The 21,773-nt window shown below is 52.6% G+C and overlaps 1 protein-coding gene across 3 annotated transcripts in view; it reads right to left on the minus strand.

Annotated features, from left to right (window-relative positions):
• The window catches only part of ABHD12 (abhydrolase domain containing 12, lysophospholipase), an 87,905-nt gene that overhangs the window by 5,068 nt on the left and 61,064 nt on the right, over nt 1-21,773 (minus strand). Inside the window, exons 4-14 of one of the 3 annotated variants that reach the window (XM_009233386.3) lie at nt 18,794-18,913; nt 15,650-15,680; nt 13,523-13,568; nt 9,528-9,657; nt 8,539-8,576; nt 8,053-8,132; nt 6,931-7,013; nt 3,678-3,756; nt 2,340-2,467; nt 1,436-1,482; nt 329-998 (exon numbers count right to left, since the gene is read on the minus strand). In XM_009233386.3, coding sequence (XP_009231661.1) covers nt 1,461-1,482; nt 2,340-2,467; nt 3,678-3,756; nt 6,931-7,013; nt 8,053-8,132; nt 8,539-8,576; nt 9,528-9,657; nt 13,523-13,568; nt 15,650-15,680; nt 18,794-18,913 — 757 coding nt within the window. In that variant the 3' untranslated portion in view covers nt 329-998; nt 1,436-1,460. Of the gene's footprint in view, nt 1-328; nt 999-1,435; nt 1,483-2,339; nt 2,468-3,677; nt 3,757-6,930; nt 7,014-8,052; nt 8,133-8,538; nt 8,577-9,527; nt 9,658-13,522; nt 13,569-15,649; nt 15,681-18,793; nt 18,914-21,773 lie in introns of those variants that run through there. The other 2 variants (XM_002830041.5, XM_054541658.2) reach the window with 2 other exon arrangements.

A 21,773-nucleotide genomic window follows, 5' to 3' on the forward strand; every position in this document is an offset into this window, starting at 1 on the left:
AAGTGTTCTGTAGATCTGAGAACCGCTGTAGGTAGCTCAGGGTACCCCAGCGAAGAAGGAGTGTAACCGCAAGGACCTGTGGGCTCCCTGCCAGCCCACAGCTGCTGATGCTGGGACTGCAAGTTGGAGAAAGGGGCGAGCAGGTGAACAGAACTTCCTACTCTTGGCAAATTTCTGAGCTGCTGGGACTAGAAAATTTCATAGTCTGAGAGTCATGGAGTGGCTCCAAAGCGGCTAGAGGCTGGGCTGTGGGCGGCTCTGGGGCTTTGAGAGTATGCGGGGCGCCTGGCATGGCAGGAGGCAACACTGCACTGCAGAGAGACAAAAAGACCACCACCACGATTTTATTCTTAAATAAAGCTCAGTCTAAGGCCAGGTTAGGCGTACAGGTAGGTGAAAGGGGAGGAAGTGCAGATCCCGGGCACCTCCACTGTGGGTGAGTGGGCCAGCCCAGGGGAGGCGGGGCAGCTGAGAAAGGCAAGCAGGTACACAGGGCAGGAAGGGATGATGGAACCACTGGAGTCATTCTGCATGTGCTGGGAAGGCGCAGAAAGAACCTGGACCCCACGTTCTCTGTGGGTGGTGCCAGAAAGCTCAGCATGGTCCCGAGCCCCAAGAGTCCCCTGCCCGGACTACCCCTGCCCAGCTCAGTGCAGCATCAACCAGGCAGTGATGGCTACCTGCTGCCAATAAGTCTCCCAACAAGATCTCAGGTTGAGGGGTGGCAAGGAGAGCCACATGCCAGCCACCCACGCTTTCCACACAGCCATGCTCAGGCCTCTGGGCACTGCAGGCCTGCAGGGGCCTCCCCACCTGGGATCTGAGTCCTCTTCAGGTGCGAGCTGGGCTCCTGAGTATTGCAGGTGCTGGCCCCCCGGGGCTCCAGGATGCCGGGCTGCTGACTGGAGGAAAACAGGAGGAGGGCAGAGGTCTTCATGCTTCCTTTCCACGGCCAGGCTCAGTGCTGGTGCTCAGGCTCCGACTTCCCCAGGAATTCCCTAGACCACAGGACAATCAGGAGCCAATCATTTGAGCTCAGACCAAAGATCCTTCTCCACAGTCCTCACATTGCTATCTAAGGAAGCAGAGGCTGTGCAGAGAGGAGGCAGCCAAGAGCCCCGTGAGGATGCGCTGTAGCCCAGAGCAGCACTCAGTGAGTTAGGCAGGGCACAAGCAGCGTGGTGCCAAGTCAAAGCCCAACAGACAGGCACGGAGACAAGGCCTCCGATTCTTGACCCTCAACTTCAGAGCTATTCTCTGGTATAAATTTTCTATAAATATCTTCCTTTTATAATGGGGAAAATTATAACCCCAAAGCAAACCCATACTCTGAGCCCACTGTCCCCTCAGCAACCCAGGTCCCTGTGCTAAAGGGATACAGCTTTGCCTCTGGAACAACTGGAGAAAAGCAGAAGTTTGCAGTAGAATTACTCACGGGATATACAGCACTGGGAGGCAATTCAGGCCACCAATTTCAGTCCCCTGCAGGGAGAAACTGGCACCTTGACCTACTTTTTGGAGCTGACTGGCACAACACAACAAAAAACTCTATCACCATTAGCAGCAGCCCCTCCATGGGTCCAGTGCTCAGGGTCGAAGTACCACATGCCCTCCTGGGCTCGGAAGTCTTGTCCCATGCATAGGGAGGGTTAGCATCTTGCCCAAGGCCACACAGCCAGGCAGTGGGGTGGGGGCCTGTGTCCTCTGACAGGCAGGTAGGCAAGTCTGGGCAGCAACCTGCATAGGGCCCAGGGCAGTACAGAGGAGGCCGGGGGTTGGTCTGTTCCACACACTGCCCTTGTCACTACTGCCAAGGCCTCACCCTCAGGCTTGGGCTCTGCACTCAGGCCCAGGTGAGTACTCATGGCTCTCTGGGCTGGCGCCCATGTCCTGCCAGTGCAGGGCAGTCAGGAGCACAGCATCCCTTCAAGAAGCAGCTGGGAACAAAGAGGCTTTTGAGGAGCTGGCCCAGGGGCAGCATGTACATCTGAGAGGTGTGTGGAAGAGATCCGAGGCCTGCGAGCAGCTGGGGTGTCTGTGTCTGAGTGCTCCCAAACATGTGGCCACCTGTGAGCGTGTGTGCGCCCCTCTGTGTGGGTCTGTACATCCTGTACAACATGGAGGCGGCTCACCCTGCATGATCATGTGAACAGTCCTGGACCGGGAGAGAGGCACTACCTCAAACCCCTCTGCCAAGGAAATGGAAGGCTCCCAAATCACTGTGACTCTTGGCCCCCCTGAGGCCCCCTGAGCAGCTTCAGCAGCTGCCACCTGCTGCATGTTAGGTGTGAGCCAGTGCTGCCCAGACGAAGCCCCTGGGTGGGAAGAGAATGTCTCACCTCAGTATCCGTGGCAGCTCAGGGCTCTTGTAAATGTATTTGTGCCTGTAGCCAAGGTCTGAATGAAAGGGCACAAACTGAACTTTGAAGTCTCGGAAGCTTCGAGCTGGTGCAGCGATGCTATAGAGCTGGGGAGAGAGAGGGGTCAGAGGCTGAGGCAGTGGCCTGGCATGGGGGTCCCAGCCTGAGGAACACCAGCTTGGCAGCCTCCCCTTCAATAGAAACTAGTCCAGAGTCCCACATACAGTGCTTGTTGCTACAGCCGGTCACAATCAAGAGGCCCTGGGGGGGGTGGGCTGGCAGGAGCCAGGCCCCAGGCTTGGCTCCTGGACACACACCACTCAAGATACTGTCCTCACACCTTACAGACTGCCCTTCCTCTGGGGAGTGGCTAGGTGGATGAGCCAGACCAGGTGCCTGGGAGGCTCTGATGGCAGGGATGGCACAGTCTTGGCGAGCTGGGACAAAGGGTATGTGCCTCAGGCTTAGCTAAGATGGGCTGGATGTGCCCATCTCAGCCCCCTCCCTCTCATTTCAGCAAGGGTAGGTGGGCCTGAGCTGTGCGCTGCCGGGCGGCTCTGCATCCTGCCCTCCCGTGTGGCTCCGTCATCTGTGTGCCTCATGGAGCCTGACTGCATGGGGGCTGTCAGAGCAGGAAGTGCTCCCAGCCCTGGGCTGAATCCACGGACGAGGCCTGCACACACCCCACTAGTTTGCCCTGCCCTGCCATTACCAAGACCCAGGCTGCATTCTCTTACCCTACTCTGAGCCACAAATCCAATCCAACTTGCTGACAGTCAAAGCAAATTCAGCAAAAGCAAACACTGAGGCCCCACAGACAGCATGGTCTGGTTCTGATATCAGCGCAATTCCAAAGGCAGGGAAACAGGCTAGAAGTTTCTGTATCAATTTTGACTGTGACCCCTGCAACGGGCTTGGGAGATCCTCATCAAGGGGTTCTTTGCCTTCAGCCCATAACTGATGAGCCCTTCCAGCTGAGTCCCAGGTTGGCCTGGGCTCTGATAACATAGGCAGCCCACTCTGAGAACCCCTGTGTGAGGACTGGAACTATCTGCTTATTTTTCATAGTTCTTCTTGGAGACAGCATCAGTGGGCCCCTGCCCCAATCTTTACATCAGACCTCCCATGTCCTTCCGAAGCAGCCTGGAGGTGACGCAGGGAGGATGAGGCGGCCTCCTGAGCCTGACGTGGCTGGTGCACAGCCCGTGATGCGCATGCAGGGGCTGCCTTCCCGCCTGCCCACTCCCAGCCTGGTCCACCCACACTGGCTGAGTGTGCAAGATGCCAGCTATACCAGAGGCAGAGGCCAGGACCCACCTTTCTGCCAAGCTGGAAGGGCACCACCGGGTCGTCCTCAGCGTGCAGGATGAGCAGGGGACAGGAGATGTGCTTCACACTGTGGGAGGGAGAAGGGGCTAGACCAAGACCAGGGAAAGGGCAGAGTTGCCCAGACCCTCTGTCCGTAGCAGGGATCCGGGTTCAGGGTGTGTTTCGTGAAATAGCTCGATTTCTGCTGGATATCTTTTTACTAGACAACTGAAAGGTAACTCTTCATTATCTCTATGAACATCTATTCCAGCTAGATGACAGGTGTCAATCACAGCTATATAACTGGCCCCGGCAATGTCTTCTGAAAATTGAAAATGATTATTTTTCCACCAGATATATATTTTTTAAGCGGAATAATTCAGGTGGGCCAAGAAACTTAGTGTAAATGAATGTTACTACGAATCTGTTGGTAAAAAAAGTCAATGTCCTCTAATTTATCTGTGTAAGTGACATTTATGGTCACTCCAACTCTGAACATTTAGAAGTGATTTAGGATTTTCACTAGGTTTGATAGATCCAAATCCTTCAGCAAACCACATAACAGAAGCATGGGCTGCCAGGACCGGCGGAGCCTGGGCTCTCCTGTGCGGCCCTCACTGAGGTGGCACCTGACCCAAGTCTCCTTTATCCCCAACAGGGCTGTGTGCTCCGTGAGGGCAGCGCTGGCGCACTGCTGGCACCTGGAGCAGGACCCGGTGGGGAGCCCCTGCCCCGTCTCTGCTGCTGGCAGGAGGCATACACTCTTGCTTCCCAGTAAAGCTTTTCTGATGTGCGAGTCCCTCTGACCAGAGGCTCTGGAGGAAGCGGCAGTACTTGGGATTTCCCAGACCACGGCCCACCTGAGCTCAGGAAAGCCCCTCTTGCCCTCAGAGCTGTGCCCCTGACTTCCAATGAGCTGAGGGTGGGGGTCTCACCCAGGGTCACCTGTACTCCATCTGGCTCAGCTGGAAGGGTCAAGGCCAAAGGCAGCTTCAGGGGCACGGTACTCAAACTTGCTTTGTTTATTTTTTATTTTGAGATGAGTCTTGCTCTTTTGCCAGGCTGGAGTGCAGTGGTGCGATCTCAGCTCACTGCAACCCCTGCCTCCTGGGTTCAAGCGATTCTCCTGCTTCAGCCTCCTGAGTAGCTGGGACTACAGGCATGCACCACCACGCCCGGCTAATTGTTTTGTATCTTAGTAGAGACAGGGTTTCACCATATTGGCCAGGATAGTCTCAAACTCCTGACCTTGTGATCTGCCTGCCTCGGCCTCCCAAAATTTTGGGATTACAGTGGTGAGCCACCGCACCCAGTCACAACCTTGCTTTTTAAGAAGGAATTCAGTTCATTCAGATAATTCTTTTTTTTTCTTTTCTTTGTTGCCCAGGCTGGAGTGCAATGGCATGATCTTGGCTCACTGCAACCTCCGCCTCCTGCCTCAGCCTCCCGAGTAGCTGGGATTACAGGCATGTGCCACCACACCTGGCTAATTTTGTATTTTCAGTTGAGGTGGGGTTCACCATGTTAGGGTGATCTTGAACTCCTGACCTCAGGTAATCCACCCGCCTCAGCCTCTCAAAGTGCTGGGATTACAGGCGTGAGCCACCACACCCAGCCCAGATAATTCTTTTTCAAGTTCCAAAACAGTAATATTTACAAACAAGCAGGGTTTGTTGCTTAAAATATTTGCTCAACTTTTAATTTGTTCTATTTTTATTTTTAGAACCAAAACATACTTGACAGGAAAAAAATACTCCATTTTTTTTCATATTCTGTTTCAAATTAAATTAAATATTTATAGGGTGTTTTACTTTCCCTCTTTTTTTTTTGAGACAGAGTCTCGCTCTGTTGCCCAGGCTGGAGTGCAGTGGCGCGATCTCGGCTCACTACAACCTCTGCCTCCCGGGTTCAAGCGATTCTCCTGCCTCAGCCTCCTGATTAGCTGGGACTACAGGCACGAGCCACCACACCCGGCTAATTTGTGTTAGCCAGGATGGTCTCGATCTCCTGACCACGTGATCTGCCTCCTGACCACCTCAGCCTCCCAAAGTGCTGGGATTACAGGCATGAGCCACCACGCCCGGCCTTTCCCTCTTTTTTAAAGAAATCAAAATTCATGATATAAAAATGTCACAAAGACAATATCAATACAATCTGAAAAAGGTTTAAAAAAAGAACCCTTAACTAGAATACTTAACTTTTGGTTTACCTAATAGATTTTTAACAATAAACTTTGTAATATTTTTCTATAACCAAACACAAATCAAATAGCTGAGGCAAAGTCATTTTCTGATTAAGTTAGTATCAGCCGGGCGCAGTGGCTCACACCTGTAATCCCAGCACTTTGGGAGGCCAAGGCGAGCAGATCACCTGAGATCAGGAGTTCGAGACCAGCCTGGCCAACATGGTGAAACTCCGTCTCTACAAAAATACAAAAAATTAGTGGGGCATGATGGCGGGTGCCTGTAATCCCAGCTACTCGGGAGGCTGAGGTGGGATAATCACTTGAATCCAGGAGGCAGAGGCTGCAGTGAGCCGAGATCGCACCATTGCACTACAGCCTGGGAGACAGAGCAAGACTCCGTCTCAAAAAAACAAAACAAAACAAAAAAAAAAAAAAAGAAAGAAAAATCAACCAGTTAATATCACTGTTTTAATATGTGTTTTGGTTTTCACAAACCATTTTGAAATAAAACAACTATATGGACAAAAACTGTTATTTTAATATTGCTTTACTTCTATCTTTTCAGATTTCTTATTTCTTTCTGTTACAGTTCTTTACTTGTCCCCTGGCCCACAATTTTTGTTTTTGTTTTTTTTTGTTTTGAGACAAGATCTCACTCTGTCACCCAGGCTGGAGTGCAGGGGTGCAATCACGGTTCACTGCAGTCTTGACCTCCCCAGGCTCAGGTGATCCTCCTAACTCAGCCTCCCATGTAGCTGGGACCACAGGTACACGATGCCACCATACCTGGCCATTTTTGGATTTTTTGTAGAGACAGGGCCCTGCTATGTTGCCCAGTCTGGTCTCAAACTCCTAGGCTCAAGCGATCTGCCTTCCTCAGCTTCCCAAAGTGCTAGGATTACAGGTGTGAACCACGGTCCCTGGCAGGCTTTCCCTTTTTAAAGACCTGTTTGCTAGAGAACGACCCTAAATACTCTGAATTCCATCCTATTTGATTACTGTGACTAAAGAGGCTCATCCAGGGGTTCTCAGAGTTTTTCTAAACAGGAAAATTAGTTCCTATCCCATAATACTCACTTTTCATCATTTGCAAATTTAATTCCACTGCTTGTAATAGGATCAAGGAAGAACCAGTCAAACCCAGGGAAGTATCGATATATCTGGAGACAAGATGGAAACCATTTTCAGAAGCGTTGGTTAAGATATCCAGGCATAGGTCAAGGGTGCAGACAGTTTAAGTTCAGGAATCTACAAGGCGTTGCCCATAACTACCCTACCTAAGGGAGCAGGGGTGACATTGCCAAGGGGCCATCAGAGCTGTGCCCTGGTACCTTCTGCCCTGGCTGTGTCCTGGCTAGAGACAGAAGAATCACCCGCCAGGCCCCACAGACTGGCACGGCAGGGGCTGCCCTGCAAATGGGGCTCCTGCACCTCCCAGTCCGGCCAGAATCCACCCCAGAAACCAGTCTTCCCGCAGACACCAGGGCCGCCACCCCTGAGAAAATGGGGTCTATGGACAGTTTCCTCACACAATTTAAGAAAAGCAGCACCAAAAAGTAAGATAAGATAAAAGGCTCTTCTGGTCGGTAACAGAACAGCATGAGGCCAGGATGGGCTGACACAGGCCCGAGAATCCATGGCCAGTGGGGAGCATGGGGATCATGAACCAGAGTGAGAAGGAGGGGAAAATAACTGGCTAGGTTTTAAGGGAAGGTCCAAGGTTCCATTCCCAGCTGGGGAGGGCACAGGTTGGGTGGGGCCTGGCTTACCCAGAATTCCCACTGGGGTTCACCTGGGCCTTTCCCCAAGATACAACTGGGAGGCCAGACTCCCTGGTCCACAGAGTCCAGTCCCCCAAGCACTGCCCTCATACACAGAGAGGGGGGCACCCCCAGCTCCACTCCTGAGCAGGAAGGCAGGGCTGTCAATACAATGCAGTCGATGACACCACGTGCGCCCGGCCTCCACTGGGTCCAGTTGCCCTCAAATGACCCAATTATGACCTGTCATTTCACCTGGCTGCAGGTTATAAACTTCTCGGGCAGCTCTGTGGCCAAAACTAGTATTAATTTTTAATGAAATCTGTATTCATTAGAATATTTAAATAATAATTTTTAATAATTATTATAACCTATCCTGTAATTCGTTATTTCTATACTTAGTAACGAAAAGTTAATTTTTAGTAAAATCTGTACTTGCCACTGAAAATGGATGGCTCTTAGCTTCTTCGCGGATATTAGTGAATGGAGATTCCAATATAAGGGCATCTGGAGGCGTCTCTAGATAAACAAACAGGGAACTGAGAGGTAGGCAGGAAGCCAGAGACATACACGTGGCCTGTGGGGCTCTGAGGGCCCCCAGAAAGCACAAGGAGACCGCAGCGCCTCCCCCAAGACATCCACCTCGGCAGGCCTCAGATAGCCCCAGGGGTGCCCGCCAGGGGACCGGAGATGGCTCTGGTGACTCCTAAAAAGCAGACTTGCTGATGCGGCTCTGAGGCCAGGCCTGTGTGAGGCTCCCCAGCTCCTCAGGTGTATCATGGGAAGGGTGGCTGGTCAGCCCCGGGCCCCCCAGAATGTGCAGCTCATGCTGCTCCGTGAGGACGCTGAGCACTTGCAGCAGGGCTGGGACTGGGGAGCACCCTGAATGCTCACTGCCACGGCTGGGGCCCAACAAGGCACTCACCCCGCTCACAGAGGCGCCGCACCAGATTTGTCGCCACACTAGGGAAAAAGAAAAACAGCTTAGTTGAGTTATGATAAAATTGTTTGAGATGATATGGGCCTTATGCTGGAAAGTGCTCAGAGGAGCCATGGGGTCTGTGAAGCTACTGAAGTTTCAGGACAGAGTGGCGGAAATGGAGATCCCTCTAGCACTGGGGGTGACCTGGCTGCCCCACCATCAGCTGACCCCTGCAATGAGGGCTGTACCCACAGCCAGTCAGCTTGTCCCCAAGGTGTGTCCTGCTGCCTCTCACTGCCCGTGCCCTCCCATTGGCCGGGGCTGCCTGTCGGCTGGGGGTGGCCAGCGTCTGCCTGCACCTCTCCTGGAGCCCACCACACCCAGAGCCTCTCGCCATCCCAGGACCACACCTGGTGGACCATGCAGACGGCCAAAGGGATGGCCGGTGCCCCCCACCCACTCCTCTCCTGGATGCTTCCCAGCCTGCAAGAGGCCATTCAGGTGCTGGGAGAAGGGCTGCCCCAAAGGGAAAGGCGGCAGAAAGGGAATGGCAGTGAAGGTCTGGGGATTGGGACCCTGAGAGCAGTGGTTCCCGCAGAGACTGGACCTCGCATCAGCAGAGATGACTCAGGCTGCCCATAAAGGGAATGTGGAAGTACCTCTTGTCCTGGCCTCTGTGAGAAGCAAACCACCCACTGTGCCCTCCCCCAGCTCTGAAGACGCTTCTTCCTCAGGGCCAAGTCTCCCTGCGGAGACGCCTCGACCTCCACTGCCTATGTCTGTCCTGAGCCACTTCCTGGACGAGGAGCTCAGATCCTTTGGAGTCTCTTTGGAACTTCCCCTCCTGCCTCTGCCGTGGGGATGGGAGCAAGGCTGGTCAGGACTAATGGTGCCACGGGTTTTCAGGGATGGTGGACTCTCTAGATCCAGGCATGGGAATCACCAGGAGTACTGACTCCCACTAAAGGCTGCCTCCTGCTGGGGTCCCTTACCCAGTGCCCAGAGAGTGGCCCCAGATGTACACAGGGTTGTCACCACTTCTTGCTTTGATCCAGTCAAAAACGTGGAGTGCATCATAGGTCATGCCCCGCTCAGATGGAGTTCCCATCGAGTCACCCCAACCTGGGAGGGAGAAACGGCAGGCCGAGGAGGTCAAAGGCAGCTCACAAAACCTGGACAAACACACCTCCCCAAGGGGGCCCAGGGCCAGAAGGAGACAGGGAGGGCCCGCTCGGCCTGCCCTTCCAGAGTCCACAGACCCACCCAGGACACTGGGCAGAGCAAGCAGTGGGGAGAACGGACACACCCCCACATCCCCACCAGCCCTGGGGAAGGCAGCCCGGCAGCAACCCTGCCCTGCCCCTGCTGACTGCACAAACCAGACGCCCCCTCACAGGGTCACTCTAAGTTGGTGAGCTGCAAATTTGAATGGCAACTAACAGCAAGCTGAGTCAACAGAACAGATCACAGAGCTTCAGAGCTGGCACTGGCATCCTCAGGCCAGGGCTGGGGCTTGCCCCATCCTCTAGGGCAGGGGAGTGAGCTTTCTCCCTCTCTCTTAACAGGCAGGCTAGTGAGGTCTAAGGCAGTGAAAGCCTCTGCCACCACCATCCTCAGCTCTACACTTCTCCCCCATCCCCCAGCAGCATCCATGTGTCCCACTCCGAGCCCCGACGAGCAGCAGTGCAGATGGCGTGGTCAGATGAGCAGCCCCCAGGGCCGCTGGCTGGACACCAACCTCCTCAACGCCGAAGGCTTGGTCAGGGGCAGGACAGGGAGTGGAGTTCGGAGGCTCCCAGAACAGGGAGAGCATTTCTGGGTTCAAGGCAATTCTGACCCAGAAGGGGAAAGGAGCTGTTTCCCCTTAGGGTCTAATTAGCATCTTGTTTGCATAACAGAACACACTACCATCTCTGCCCCTAAAATTACAACCTCCCAAGGGTCCCTCCCCCAGTCTCCAGCAAAGGTGGAGTGCAATTATCTTTCCAGCAGCCCAGCAGTGAGTCATCATCAGATGATCTGAAAGCACCACAAAGGTCAGAAAGAGCAGGTTGTGCAGTGTAAGCAAACCCCACAGTTAGTGCAGAACTTGCTGTTTCCCAACTCAGACACTAGAGAAGGGAGGTGGCCATGCAGAGGGCTAGGGCCAGGCTGGGAGGCAGGGGTATGGGGACATGAGACAGAAAGAAAAGAACAGACAGGGACAGGAGACAGAGACAGGAAGACAGAGACAGGGACAGAGAGGCACAGAGACAGGCAAGACTGACAGGGACAGACAGGCACAGAGACAGGGACAGGAGGCAGAGGGATGCAGATAAAGAGGCAGATGCAGTGAGAGACAGGGACAGTCGGAGATGGAGCTGACAGTCTTGGTGCCAATTAGAAACGTAGACTCCACGAGAACTGAAACAGAAAGTGCTGCGTGGGATTTCATTTCCTGACAGAAGTGCGGGAAGATGAATGGGAAGAAGCCACCCCTTCTCCCTCTCCTAAGGTCTCTAGCATGCAGCAGAAGAGAACCCATGTCAACATGGAGAGAAGGAGAGGGCAAACCACTTCCTTGCTCCTCATTCTGGAGTTTTTCCCAGCCCACAACTGTCATCCTGATGGAACTTTCTTCCCTGTGGTTGGCAGCATAGTGGCCCCCAAAAGTGTCCACGACCTAATCCCTGGAACTTGTGAACGTGTTGGGTCACATGGTTGGCGAATGAAGGGTATGGAAGGAATGAAAGCTGCTAACTGCTTGCCTTGAGATGAGGGTGATCCTGGACAAGCTGGGTAGGCCCAAAATAACCACAAGGGTCCTCATCAGAGACAAAGGGAGAGAGGAGTCAGGGTCAGAGCCAGATGACCTGGGACTCAATCACCGAAGGGCTGTGAGCCAAGGAACACAGATGGCTGGAAACGGCAGCCAGGCATTCTCCCTGAGAGCCCTGCTCCCACCCTGATTCCAGCCTGGGGGCTGCAGATTCTGAATTTCTGACCTCCAGAACTGCAAGACGCTACATGTGTGCTGGTTTAAAGCACTGTTTGTGGTAACATGTTATGGCAGCAAGAGAGAATTAACACAACCCCCACATCCAGGTGACAGCCTCTCTCCTTTGTCCCTCCCATATCTCCTCTTGGTCTGAGGATAGACATGCCACCTGCCCCCCCGGAAGGTGAAGGCAGCCAGCCATGCTGCCATCAACTCTTTAATCTCTCCAGCTGAGGACTACATGGTGGAATACACTTTTTGAAATTTTTGAGACAGGGTCTCGCTCTGTCACCCAGGCTGGAGCGTGGTGGCATGATCCTGGCTCACTGCAACCTCCGCCTCCTGGGCTCAAGCTTTCCTCCCACCTCAGCCTCCTGAGTAGCTAAGATTACAGGCACCTGCCACCACGCTCAGCTACTTTTTTTGTATTTTTAGTAGAGGCGAGGTTTTGCCATGCTGCCCAGGCTGATCTTGAACTCCTGGTTTCAAGCAATCTGCCCACCTCAGCCTTCCAAAGTGCTGGGATTACAGGTGTGAACCACCATGCCCAGCCAGAATACACTTTAAAACAGTCTCTCAGCCAGGTGCAATGGCTCACTCACACCTGTAATCCCAACACTTTGGGAGGCCAAGGTGGGCAGACTGCTTGAACCCAGTAGTTCGAGACCAGCCTGGGCAACATGGCGAAACCCTCTCTTAAAAAAAATAAAATAACATTAGCCAGGTGTAGTGGTGTGTACCTGTGGTCCCAGCTACTAGGGAGGCTGAGTTGGGAAGATCACTTGAACCGGGGAGGCAGAGGTTGCAGTGAGCTGAGATCACATCACTGCAATCCAGCTGGGTGACAGAGTGAGACCCTGTCTCAAAGCAAAACCAAAACCAAAACCAAAACAAACCAGTCGCTCACTGTTAACATCAAGTATTTCTGTTGCCCATTAAGACACAGTGTCCTTGGTATATATCATATTGTGGATTCTTGATTTGTTCAGTGGCAAGCCCTGATTCATTCAAAAAAGCAGAAATACTGAGGTGCAGAAGAATCTATCTTCTCTCTTAACAGTTCTTTTTTTTTTTTTTTTTGACATGGAGTCTTGCTCTGTCGCCAAAGCTGGAGTGCAGTGGTGCAGTCTCGGCTCACTGCAAGCTCTGCCTCCTAGGTTCAAGCGCTTCTCCTGCCTCAGCCTCTCCAATAGCTGGGACTACAGGTACGAGCCACTACGCCCAGTTAATTTTTGTATTTTCAGTAGAGATGGGGTTTCACCACATTGGCCAGGCTGGTCACGAACTCCTGACCTCAAGTGATCCGCCTGCCTCAGCCTCCCAAAGTGCTGGGATTACAGGTGTGAACCACCATGCTCAGCCTCTCTTAACAGTTCTTACTGTCTTCATAACTTTAACAAGACAAGCTTTGATGAGCACAAACCGTGTCTGACGTCCAGCTCTGCAGTCTAAAAAAGACAGTATCTTCTAATTTAAAATGCTGCAGGTTGGGTGCAGTGACTCCTGCCTGTAATCCCAACACTCTGGAAGGCTGAGGCAGGAGGATCGCTTGAGGCCAGGAGTCTGAGACTAGCCTAGGCAACACAGCAATACCCCATTTCTACTAAAAACAAACAAAACAGCGGGTGTGGTGTCGCATTCCTGTAGTCCCATCTACTCGAGAGCCTAAGGCAGAAGGATCCCTTGAGCCAAGGAGTTCAAGGCTGCGGTGAGCTACGATCATGCTACTGCACTCCAGGTTGGGTGACAAAGTGAGATCCTATCTCAAAAAAAAAAAAAAAAGTTGCTGACAGGGCATCTGCTGGGGGCTCCAGGTGCTGAGCCTCCCCTACCAGAAGGGGCTCTCCTGACAGCTCCATCAGGGGCTTTGTCAGGACCCAGGACACCATCACAGCACGGCCAAAGCAGGCGCTGGCCTTGCTCCGAGCCTCTTCAAGTGAGGGCTGCCCGTGGGATACCGCCAGCAAGCAGTGGAATTGTGCTCAGATGCACTTGCAAAAGAAATCTCACCTCTGTAGTCAAAGGTGAACACATGGTAACCAAGGGAACTCAGCACCTGTAAAGTGAAAAATAAACATCTTTGGCAACAAATCCAAGCATCTGTATTGAGGGCAGCTTGCCGCTACTAAACTCATCCAACTCTCTCTCCTGTGCCTTGTACGTAGTGGCAGCTTCATAAAGACTGTGACATGCTGCCCGACTCCTGGCTGGGTTTTATGAAACCCAGATGCCAACTGCCACTGCAGGACCTGCTGACATCCCTGCCTGGGAGCGCAGGAAGGCTCTCCCTTCCTCCTGCTCAGACGCTAGGGGGCCAGGCACAGACTCCTGCAGGTCCCAGGCCGCAGCTCCACTCGTGCTGCAGGGCAGCCTCTGGGGCGGCCTCCTCTGGGGGCAGACAGCTCTGGGTGCTGCAGTGTGATGGCGGATCCCCAGGAGGAGGGCTACACTGTGCAGAGACCCCATCTGGGGACTCTTGCTGCAACCCAGTATTTCTTGGATTTTAAGCTCTTGTCAATTTTTTTTCTTACTGTTATTTTTTTTTAATCCCTACAGACTAGCTGACCTCCCTCGTTTAGATCACTCCTCAAACACCCGCCCCCGTGCCCTTGCTGGGGTGTGCCCAGAGCAACATGGAAGGCTGCTGCACCATCACGTCACCCAGAATCACAGCTCCCTTCTTTAGGGGGGGTGTTGGGTGCTTCCCCAGGGCAGCCTGCACTTCCCTGCCAGCTCCTAGCCACCGCAGAGCCTATAACCAGAGCCAACCTGCTCCAGCCCTGTTGACCTCAGCAGGGTGAATCATTTCTTTTAACAGAAACCTGAAAAAAGGACCAATCACTTCTCAAACTCTCCCCACCTTTCCTGACTTAATGCCAATTTACTCCAGGGGTAAAATCCTCCAATAGCTCAGAGCTGGGTGTGCCCCCACCTCTGTCTGTGCCCCTGCCTCTGTCTGTGTCCCCTTCTGCCCTGTGGGCCAGTGCAGATGGCCCTCTGAGGGGAGGAGAGTGAGGCTGTTCCAACAGTATCTCTTAGGCTCCAAGACCCAGACAACCAGATGAAGACCACCACCAAGCAACCAAGCACAAGTGAAGGTCTGCATGCCCTGCCCTAGGCACCCCCTGCACGTGGGGAGACCTGCAGGCGCTCCCACTGTGTGCCTGGAAGCTGATTCAAGTCCTGCCTGCACCCCCTGCTGGGGTGAGCCTACGACCTGGCAGTCAGTGTAGCACCTGGAGCACCTGGTTTCTCTTTTCTTTTGTTTTTTTGAGACGGAGTCTCGCTCTGTTGCCCAGGCTAGAGTGCAGTGCTGCCATCTTGGCTCACTGCAACCTCCACCTCCCAGGTTCAAGCAATTCTCTGCCTTAGCCTCCTGAGTAGCTGGGATTACAGGCGCCCGCCGCCACGCTAATTTTTTTTGTATTTTTAGTAGAGACGGGGTTTCACCATCCTGGCCAGGCTGGTCTTGAACTCCTGACCTTGAGATCCACCCACCTTGGCCTCCCAAAGTGCTGGGATTACAGGCGTGAGCCACCACACCCGGCCCTCTCTTTTCATTTTATACACAAGTAATGTAACATTGAAAAACAATTTCCAATGCTGCTTATGTAGTCTGCCAATATCTGCACTTGGTCTACCAAGCCCACACATTCTGATTTTGGGGCCCAGGCCTAGAAGCGGTGTGATGGGCAGTCACAGCAGAGGCAGCCAAGGCCCTACCTTCCAACACGCCCATCCAAAGGCAGTGTTAAAAAGCCCAACACGCCTGTCATCCCAACACTTTGGGAGGCCAAGGTGGGAGGCCCAGGAGTTCGAGACCAGCCTGAGCAACACAGGGAGACCTCATTTCTACAAAAAACAAACAAAAATTAGCTGGGTGTGGTAGCGGCATGCACCTGCAGTCTCAGGAGGCTGAAGCGGGAGGACAGTTTGAGCCCAGGAGGTTGAGGCTGCAGTGAGCTGTGACTGCACCACTGCACTCCAGCCTGGGCAACAGAGCAGGAGGACCCTGTCTCACACACCCAAACAGCCCAGCAATAGTTAACTCTCAAGCTGTGAGTCTGGTGACTCCCTTCGCTTCCTGCCCTGGAAAGAACAGCCCAGGGAACAGGTGTAGGTGCTGCCTGCACTCACCTTGTAAAGCTCCACGCGGTGGTCGCCTCCTCTGGAGAAGAAAATAGGACATGGTGTGAGCACATCTTCTCAGAGTTGGGCCCCAGGTCAACTTGTCCTCCATACCCCAAACCAGGGAGAGGCCAATGAAAGAGGGCAGAACCTCCTCCTTGGGTCCTCCTAAGTAGCCCCACACTCGCCTCTGGCAGTGCTGTGCCAAGGGGGAGATGATCTTAGCACTTTGGGGGAGATTTCTTAATGACTGCTTTTATTTTTCAGTAGGTAATGCACACCTACAGCCCCAAACTAGAAAGACACTAAAGGAAACACAGCAAGGCCTCATCCACCACACCCCAGCCCCTCCCAGCTTCCCTGTGCCAGGGACACCCTGTGTGGACAGAGGCTGTGCTCCAACAGGACCTGTGTGGGCAACTTCTGCCCTCACTTCTTGCTCCGCACGTCTCAGCCGACCTTCAGAACTCTGCTTAGCCACACTGCCCTGGCCTCTCATGGTCATCTTGGCTGTTTCCCACTTGGCACTAACTTCTATTTGCTGCCACGGCCACCCTGCCTTACAGCCCTTCACATGTGTGTGCTCTGCACATGGGATATGCTCCTAGAATCTCCTCAGGGAGACCCTGAAGTGCTGGAACGGCTGCCTCCTGGCCCTCACAGCCAACTATAGCTTCACAGTGCATGTCGCTACTGAGACTAAGTGGGCTCGGCACACACCCTCCCATTTGTACTTCCTTGTCTGAGGCCTGTCTAGGCTTCCTTCCCTCTTTCTTTCCAGTTGTTGGCCAGCTGTTAACCTGGACCGACCCCACAGCAGGGACATGGGCCACCTGGAGGAGGGCGGGTCTCCACACTCCACACTCCCTAGCCGTGCTCCTCCTTCCTCAGGAGCGGTCTCAACATTTCAGGTACGGGGGCGGGAGTGTTGCTGGTTGGAGACCAGGATGAGATGGAGGAGGAAGCCAATAAAGTACAGAAACAAAAATATAAAGGGTCAGGTGCGGTGGCTCACACCTGTAATCCCAGCACTTTGGGAGGCTGAGGTGGGCGGATCACTTGAGCTCAGGAGTTTAAGACCAGCCTGGTCAAATGGTGAAACCCGTCTCTACTAACAATACAAAAATTAGCTGGCCGTGGTGGTGGGTGACTGTAATCCCAGCTACTCGGGAGGCTGAGGCAGGAGAGTCACTTGAACCCAGGAGGCTGAGGTTGCAGTGAGCCAGGATTGCGCCACTGCACTCCAGCCTGGGCAACAGAGTGAGACTCTGTCTCAAAAATTAAAATAAAAAATAAAGGAATGAGTTTCAAGACAAGGAGGAAACACTGCAAAATATTTTCAGTTATCATTGTAAGAGTTCACAGTGGCTCTAAGTTTCTAAAATTTCCTACATTAAGCAAAAAAGGAACAGTTGCTGGGAATCCAGGGGGTCTGGACCTCAGGGAGACCCGGGTGGTAGATCCCGCAGACCCGCGAAACCCCAGTGGGATGCACAGGACAAAGAAAGCAGGCAACGCGGGGGTGTCGAGACCTGCAGCCAGGCAGTCTCTGCAGGAGTGGGAGGGGGCAGCAAACACTGAAAGTCACGGCATCCCTTTCTAACCTAAAGTTATAGGCAGGTTCTTTTTTTTTTTTTAACCATGTGATGGGCACTGCAGAAATGAACCTTATTCACAGCCAACCACAGTTCTGTCATTTATAAAAAGATGCTGCAAGAGCTGTTTGTAGCCGCTTGCTCTTTGAAAAACAGAAGAGAAACCCGCCGCAGCTTGTCCCAGACAAAGAAGAAAGGAAACTGCAGCACGTGCATGATTCAATAGCTAGACACGCCGTCCCTGGCACAGAAACCACCTCATGGGCCATGCCGCCGGGCTCTTTCAGCAATGCCCTCTGCAGGGCTCCACCATGCAGACCCCACCTAGGCCTGCTTTCCCCTCCAGAAGGGTCCAGCACGGCTTTCCTTGCTGGCTCTGCCTATAAAATGTTTGCCCCCAGCCCTGACAAACCGTGGTGCCACACGGGACCTCGGCCCTGGCCCTGCAGCAGCCCTGTCTCCGTGCTGGGTCTGCCTCTGCGCTGGCTCCTGGCTGCCTCTCTCACACACGAAGACCTTGGTGGTTTTCAAACAATGCTTTGTTCAGAAAATGTATCCCCTCCGCACCCACCCTGGGCTCTCCCACAGAGGCTCTTCTGAACAGCAATCACATGGTGTGGAAGGAGCACCCTTTAAGGCAGGGAGGCCAACTCTAGGGCAGCCAGTGGAAAGGACAAGCCATTAGACCCACTCAGGAAAAGCATCTGAGATAAAACTGGGCAGGGCTGATCAACCAAAGAGTGCATGACCTTCACCAACAGCCCGTTAGGGTGAGCAGAGAGCTCACACTGTAGGGCGGCCTGCGAAGACCCCAGCACCTGGTGCCTTCAGCCTCTCCCTCCTGCCCCTTCTCAGCACCCGCCACTTTTTTCCAGGAAGTGTGCCACCTCCTCCAGGGCTGCCCTGGCTCTGGCTTCACCTGTCTGCCACCTGGAGCTATCTTACAGGTAACAAAGATCTGCCTGCCACTTCAGGCCGCGTGACAGATACGGAGAAAACCAGCTGCCAGTAAGCTGGAGCCGCCCATTCCCAAGAGCGTGAGGCACCCACAGCCAAGTGCCACTATGACCCCTCCTTGGAGGGACCCCAAAGCCCTCACTCTCCAAGAAACCCTGCTCCCCAAATCACATACCAGCAGATGCTGTGCCCTTTGAGATTACAACAAGGAGAAAAAAACATGCCCCTCTGGCCGGGGAGCTCAGCTCTTGACTGAGACTCAGCCTCCTTCATCCCAATCCAGGCTGCAGCTCCAGATAGGGGACGGTCTGCACACAGCTTCCCACACTTGGTCCCCACGGAATACAGCCGTGCTGGCCTCAGCCTGTGGGAACCCTGCTTCATGTAAAGTTCACCTAAACTCCGCCTTCCCTCAACCCCTTCAGAACTCTGCCTTTCCCTTTGTTCTTGGGAGGCTCTCCCTCATTGCAGTGGGTCAGTACACCTGCTTTTGTGGGACCGCAGGTTGCTCCTGCTGGTTTCCGGCAGACTGGGCCAGGACATTCCCACTCCAAAAAGGAGCCGTGCTCCACAGCAAAGATGATGGGCTCCTCTCCCTCACCTGGTACCTGCGTTCCCATGCAGGTACAGAATGATAGGGTGGCTGGAAGCCAAGGCATCCTCATACCACATCTGGTCTTTGCCTTGGGCGTTCTTCCACCAGACTGCAGGGACGGTGTGCCTGCAGACAGAAGCAGAGGGGAGCGCAGGATCAGATGCTCCTTCCGTCCTCATCCCGGCGACTGCACGTGGTGTTACTTAATCAGCTCAAGTCCAGACAGCAGGGAGCTGCAGACCCCATCTAACTACAGGGGAATAGATGGGGGTGGGTGGTAGAAAACTATCCCCATCACTAGAATCAATAACCATGGAACTGCAGGCTGTGTGGATGGCGCTGACAGCTTCAGCAGGAGCATTCCCTGACTGCCAGGCCAGCCTCCTCTGGGCCACAAAGGCTTGCAATGTGCCAGTTACCACTGGGGCCTGGCAGAGAAGCAGCACTTAGTCCATCTTGAGTAACAGCATTTTCCTCATACGTGCCCCACATCCCAGTTAACCCCATGCTTAAATTGTCCACAGTTTAACTCACAATGGATTTTAAACATTACATGCTGTCACACTTGCTAATTCAGCAACACCAATGTTTGTGAGCCAGACTAGAAACCGGGCCATCGCTGACGCCATTTCTAATGTCAAGTATGCACCACCTTCCCAGCCTGCTCATGGTCCACGCCTGGCTGGGCACTCTGAAGCTGCTGGTCTATCTAGCCAAACCCTCCTTCAGAGAGATACTAAGTTAATTTTAACTCAGGCCAAATCGAATACTGTTAATCACTGGGTGGGGTCCAAATTAATCACTTTTCTGAAAAGCTTATTCAAATTCCTTCTGGATACCAGTGACAAGAATCTTTAAAAAAATTTAATGGCCAACTTCTTATTTTCTAGATCTTAAGCTTCAGCATCTCATTTCTAACGTCTCTCTCTGATCCATTCAAAAGGATCACATTTTGGGGTGGTTCTAGTCACTATGATCATCACTCCCACACAGTTATAAACTTAAGGGATAGGATGGCACATTTTGAAGGTGCTGGGAGCAGATGTGCTTCCAGTAGCCAGCCGCCCCAAACCTGGGCTCCTGACAAAGAGCCAGGGAACTCCTAGCCAGCAGAGAAACCCATACCTGGGCCTCTCCTCTCAGCAGACAGGTGATGGCCAGGCATGGCCAGGAATGGCCCCCAGGCTTCACTCTAGGCCTTGAGGGTCTGATGAAGCGATGGTGGGGGCAGTTGGTGAGCTGGGCCTGCTGCTGCCTGAGGGCCCAATGGCACTGTGACTGCCTAGGGCATGAGAGTGGGCATAAGCCGCACTCACCAACACGCACCCACCAACACACAGCAACACACAGCATGGCTGTCATTGCCTTGACACTTGCCACTGGCATCACTAAACAAAACCTTTTCTGGTAGCTGATAATGTATGCAGGAGTTGTTAGTACTTCCAGCCTAAGTCTCACCATCATAAACACCCTCCTGCAATAGGACAGACCCGTGTTAACCAAGAAGGGGGCTGACCAAGTCCCACTCAGCAGCTCTGTGCAAAACAGGTCATGCTTCAGACAGAAACCTGAAGAGTCCCACAGACACATATTGGTCAGTAAATGCTAGATTAAATCAAATCAGGAAGTGACAAGAGACTTTAATCCCAGCACCAACTACTAAGAACAAAAATCTCCCTTCTTGTTTTATGTTCTTTACCAAGGACCACTGTTAGAAATGTCTGAATGTTCTCTCATCCACACTGGGAAGCTACTCACAGCATTTCATTTAGAAGCTTCTCACATACACAGTGGTTTTCCGAGACAGCGGAAAGGGACGTTATGGCTACTGAAAAATAAATTCAGCTAGATAAAAGGGCTGTGATTCAGGCTCACTTCTCAGAGAAAAAGGGAAATGCCACAGTGAGGCTGGTCAATTTTAATTCAGTTGTTCAGAAGCACCACTTGTGTACAGAAGGAAACATTAAAATGTATTCCAAGGAGACACAGAGAAGTCACAAGGCTTATGTCCAACATAAATTTATGGCTTAAAAAAGTAAATACTTAGAAGACAGCCAACACCATCTTCATCAGCTGGTGTGAAGCTATATGTAAAAAGAAATCAAGCTGTTTTCAGTATCTAGATGTTTACTTCTTGGAAAAGATATATATATATATATATATATATTTTTTTTGAGACGGAGTCTCGCTTTGTTGCCCAGGCTGGAATGCAGGGGCACAATCTCAGCTCACTGCAGCCTCTGCCTCCTGTGTTCAAGCAATTCTCTTGCCTCAAACTCCTGGGTAGCTGGGACTACAGGCGCGTGCCACCACGCGCGGCTAACTTTTGTTTTTTTTTTTTCAGTAGAGACAGGGTTTCACCATGTTGTTTAGGCTGGTCTCGAACTCCTGATCTCAAGTGATCCACCCGTCTCGGCCTCCCAAAGTGATGGGATTATAGGCGTGGGCCACCGCGCCTGGATAGAACATATATTCAAACCAATGTTTGCGATTCTTGCCTTATATTCTCTCTTCTTCTTTTTGAGACAGAGTCTTGCTCTGTCATCCAGGCTGGAGTGCAGTGGCATGAACTCAGCTCACTGCAGCTTCTGTCTTCTGGGCTCAAGTGATCCTCCTGCCTCAGCCTCCCAAGTAGCTGGGATTACAGGCGTGCACCACCATGCCTGGCTAATTTTTGTATTTTTAGTAGAGACAGGGTTTCACCTTGTTGCCAAGGCTGGTCTCAAACTCCTGGACTCAAGTGATCCACCCGCCTCGGCCTCCAAAAGTGCTGGGATTACAGGTGTGAGCCACTGTGCCGGCCACGTATATCCTGTTTCTAGCTTCTTTGTTTGCTTTTCGTTTTTCCTAGAAACAAGTCTCTCTAAAAATAATAATCTGTTCACAAAGCCTTTGCTGTTTTGAATGCCTGGGAATAGAGTTTAAAGCCATTGAATCCCTCAACATTAGGACGGATCAAATGTACTGAGATCTTTCCTTTAGGAAA

Source organism: Pongo abelii, chromosome 21, assembly GCF_028885655.2.
Source record: "Pongo abelii isolate AG06213 chromosome 21, NHGRI_mPonAbe1-v2.0_pri, whole genome shotgun sequence".
Taxonomy (NCBI): Eukaryota; Metazoa; Chordata; class Mammalia; order Primates; family Hominidae; genus Pongo; species Pongo abelii.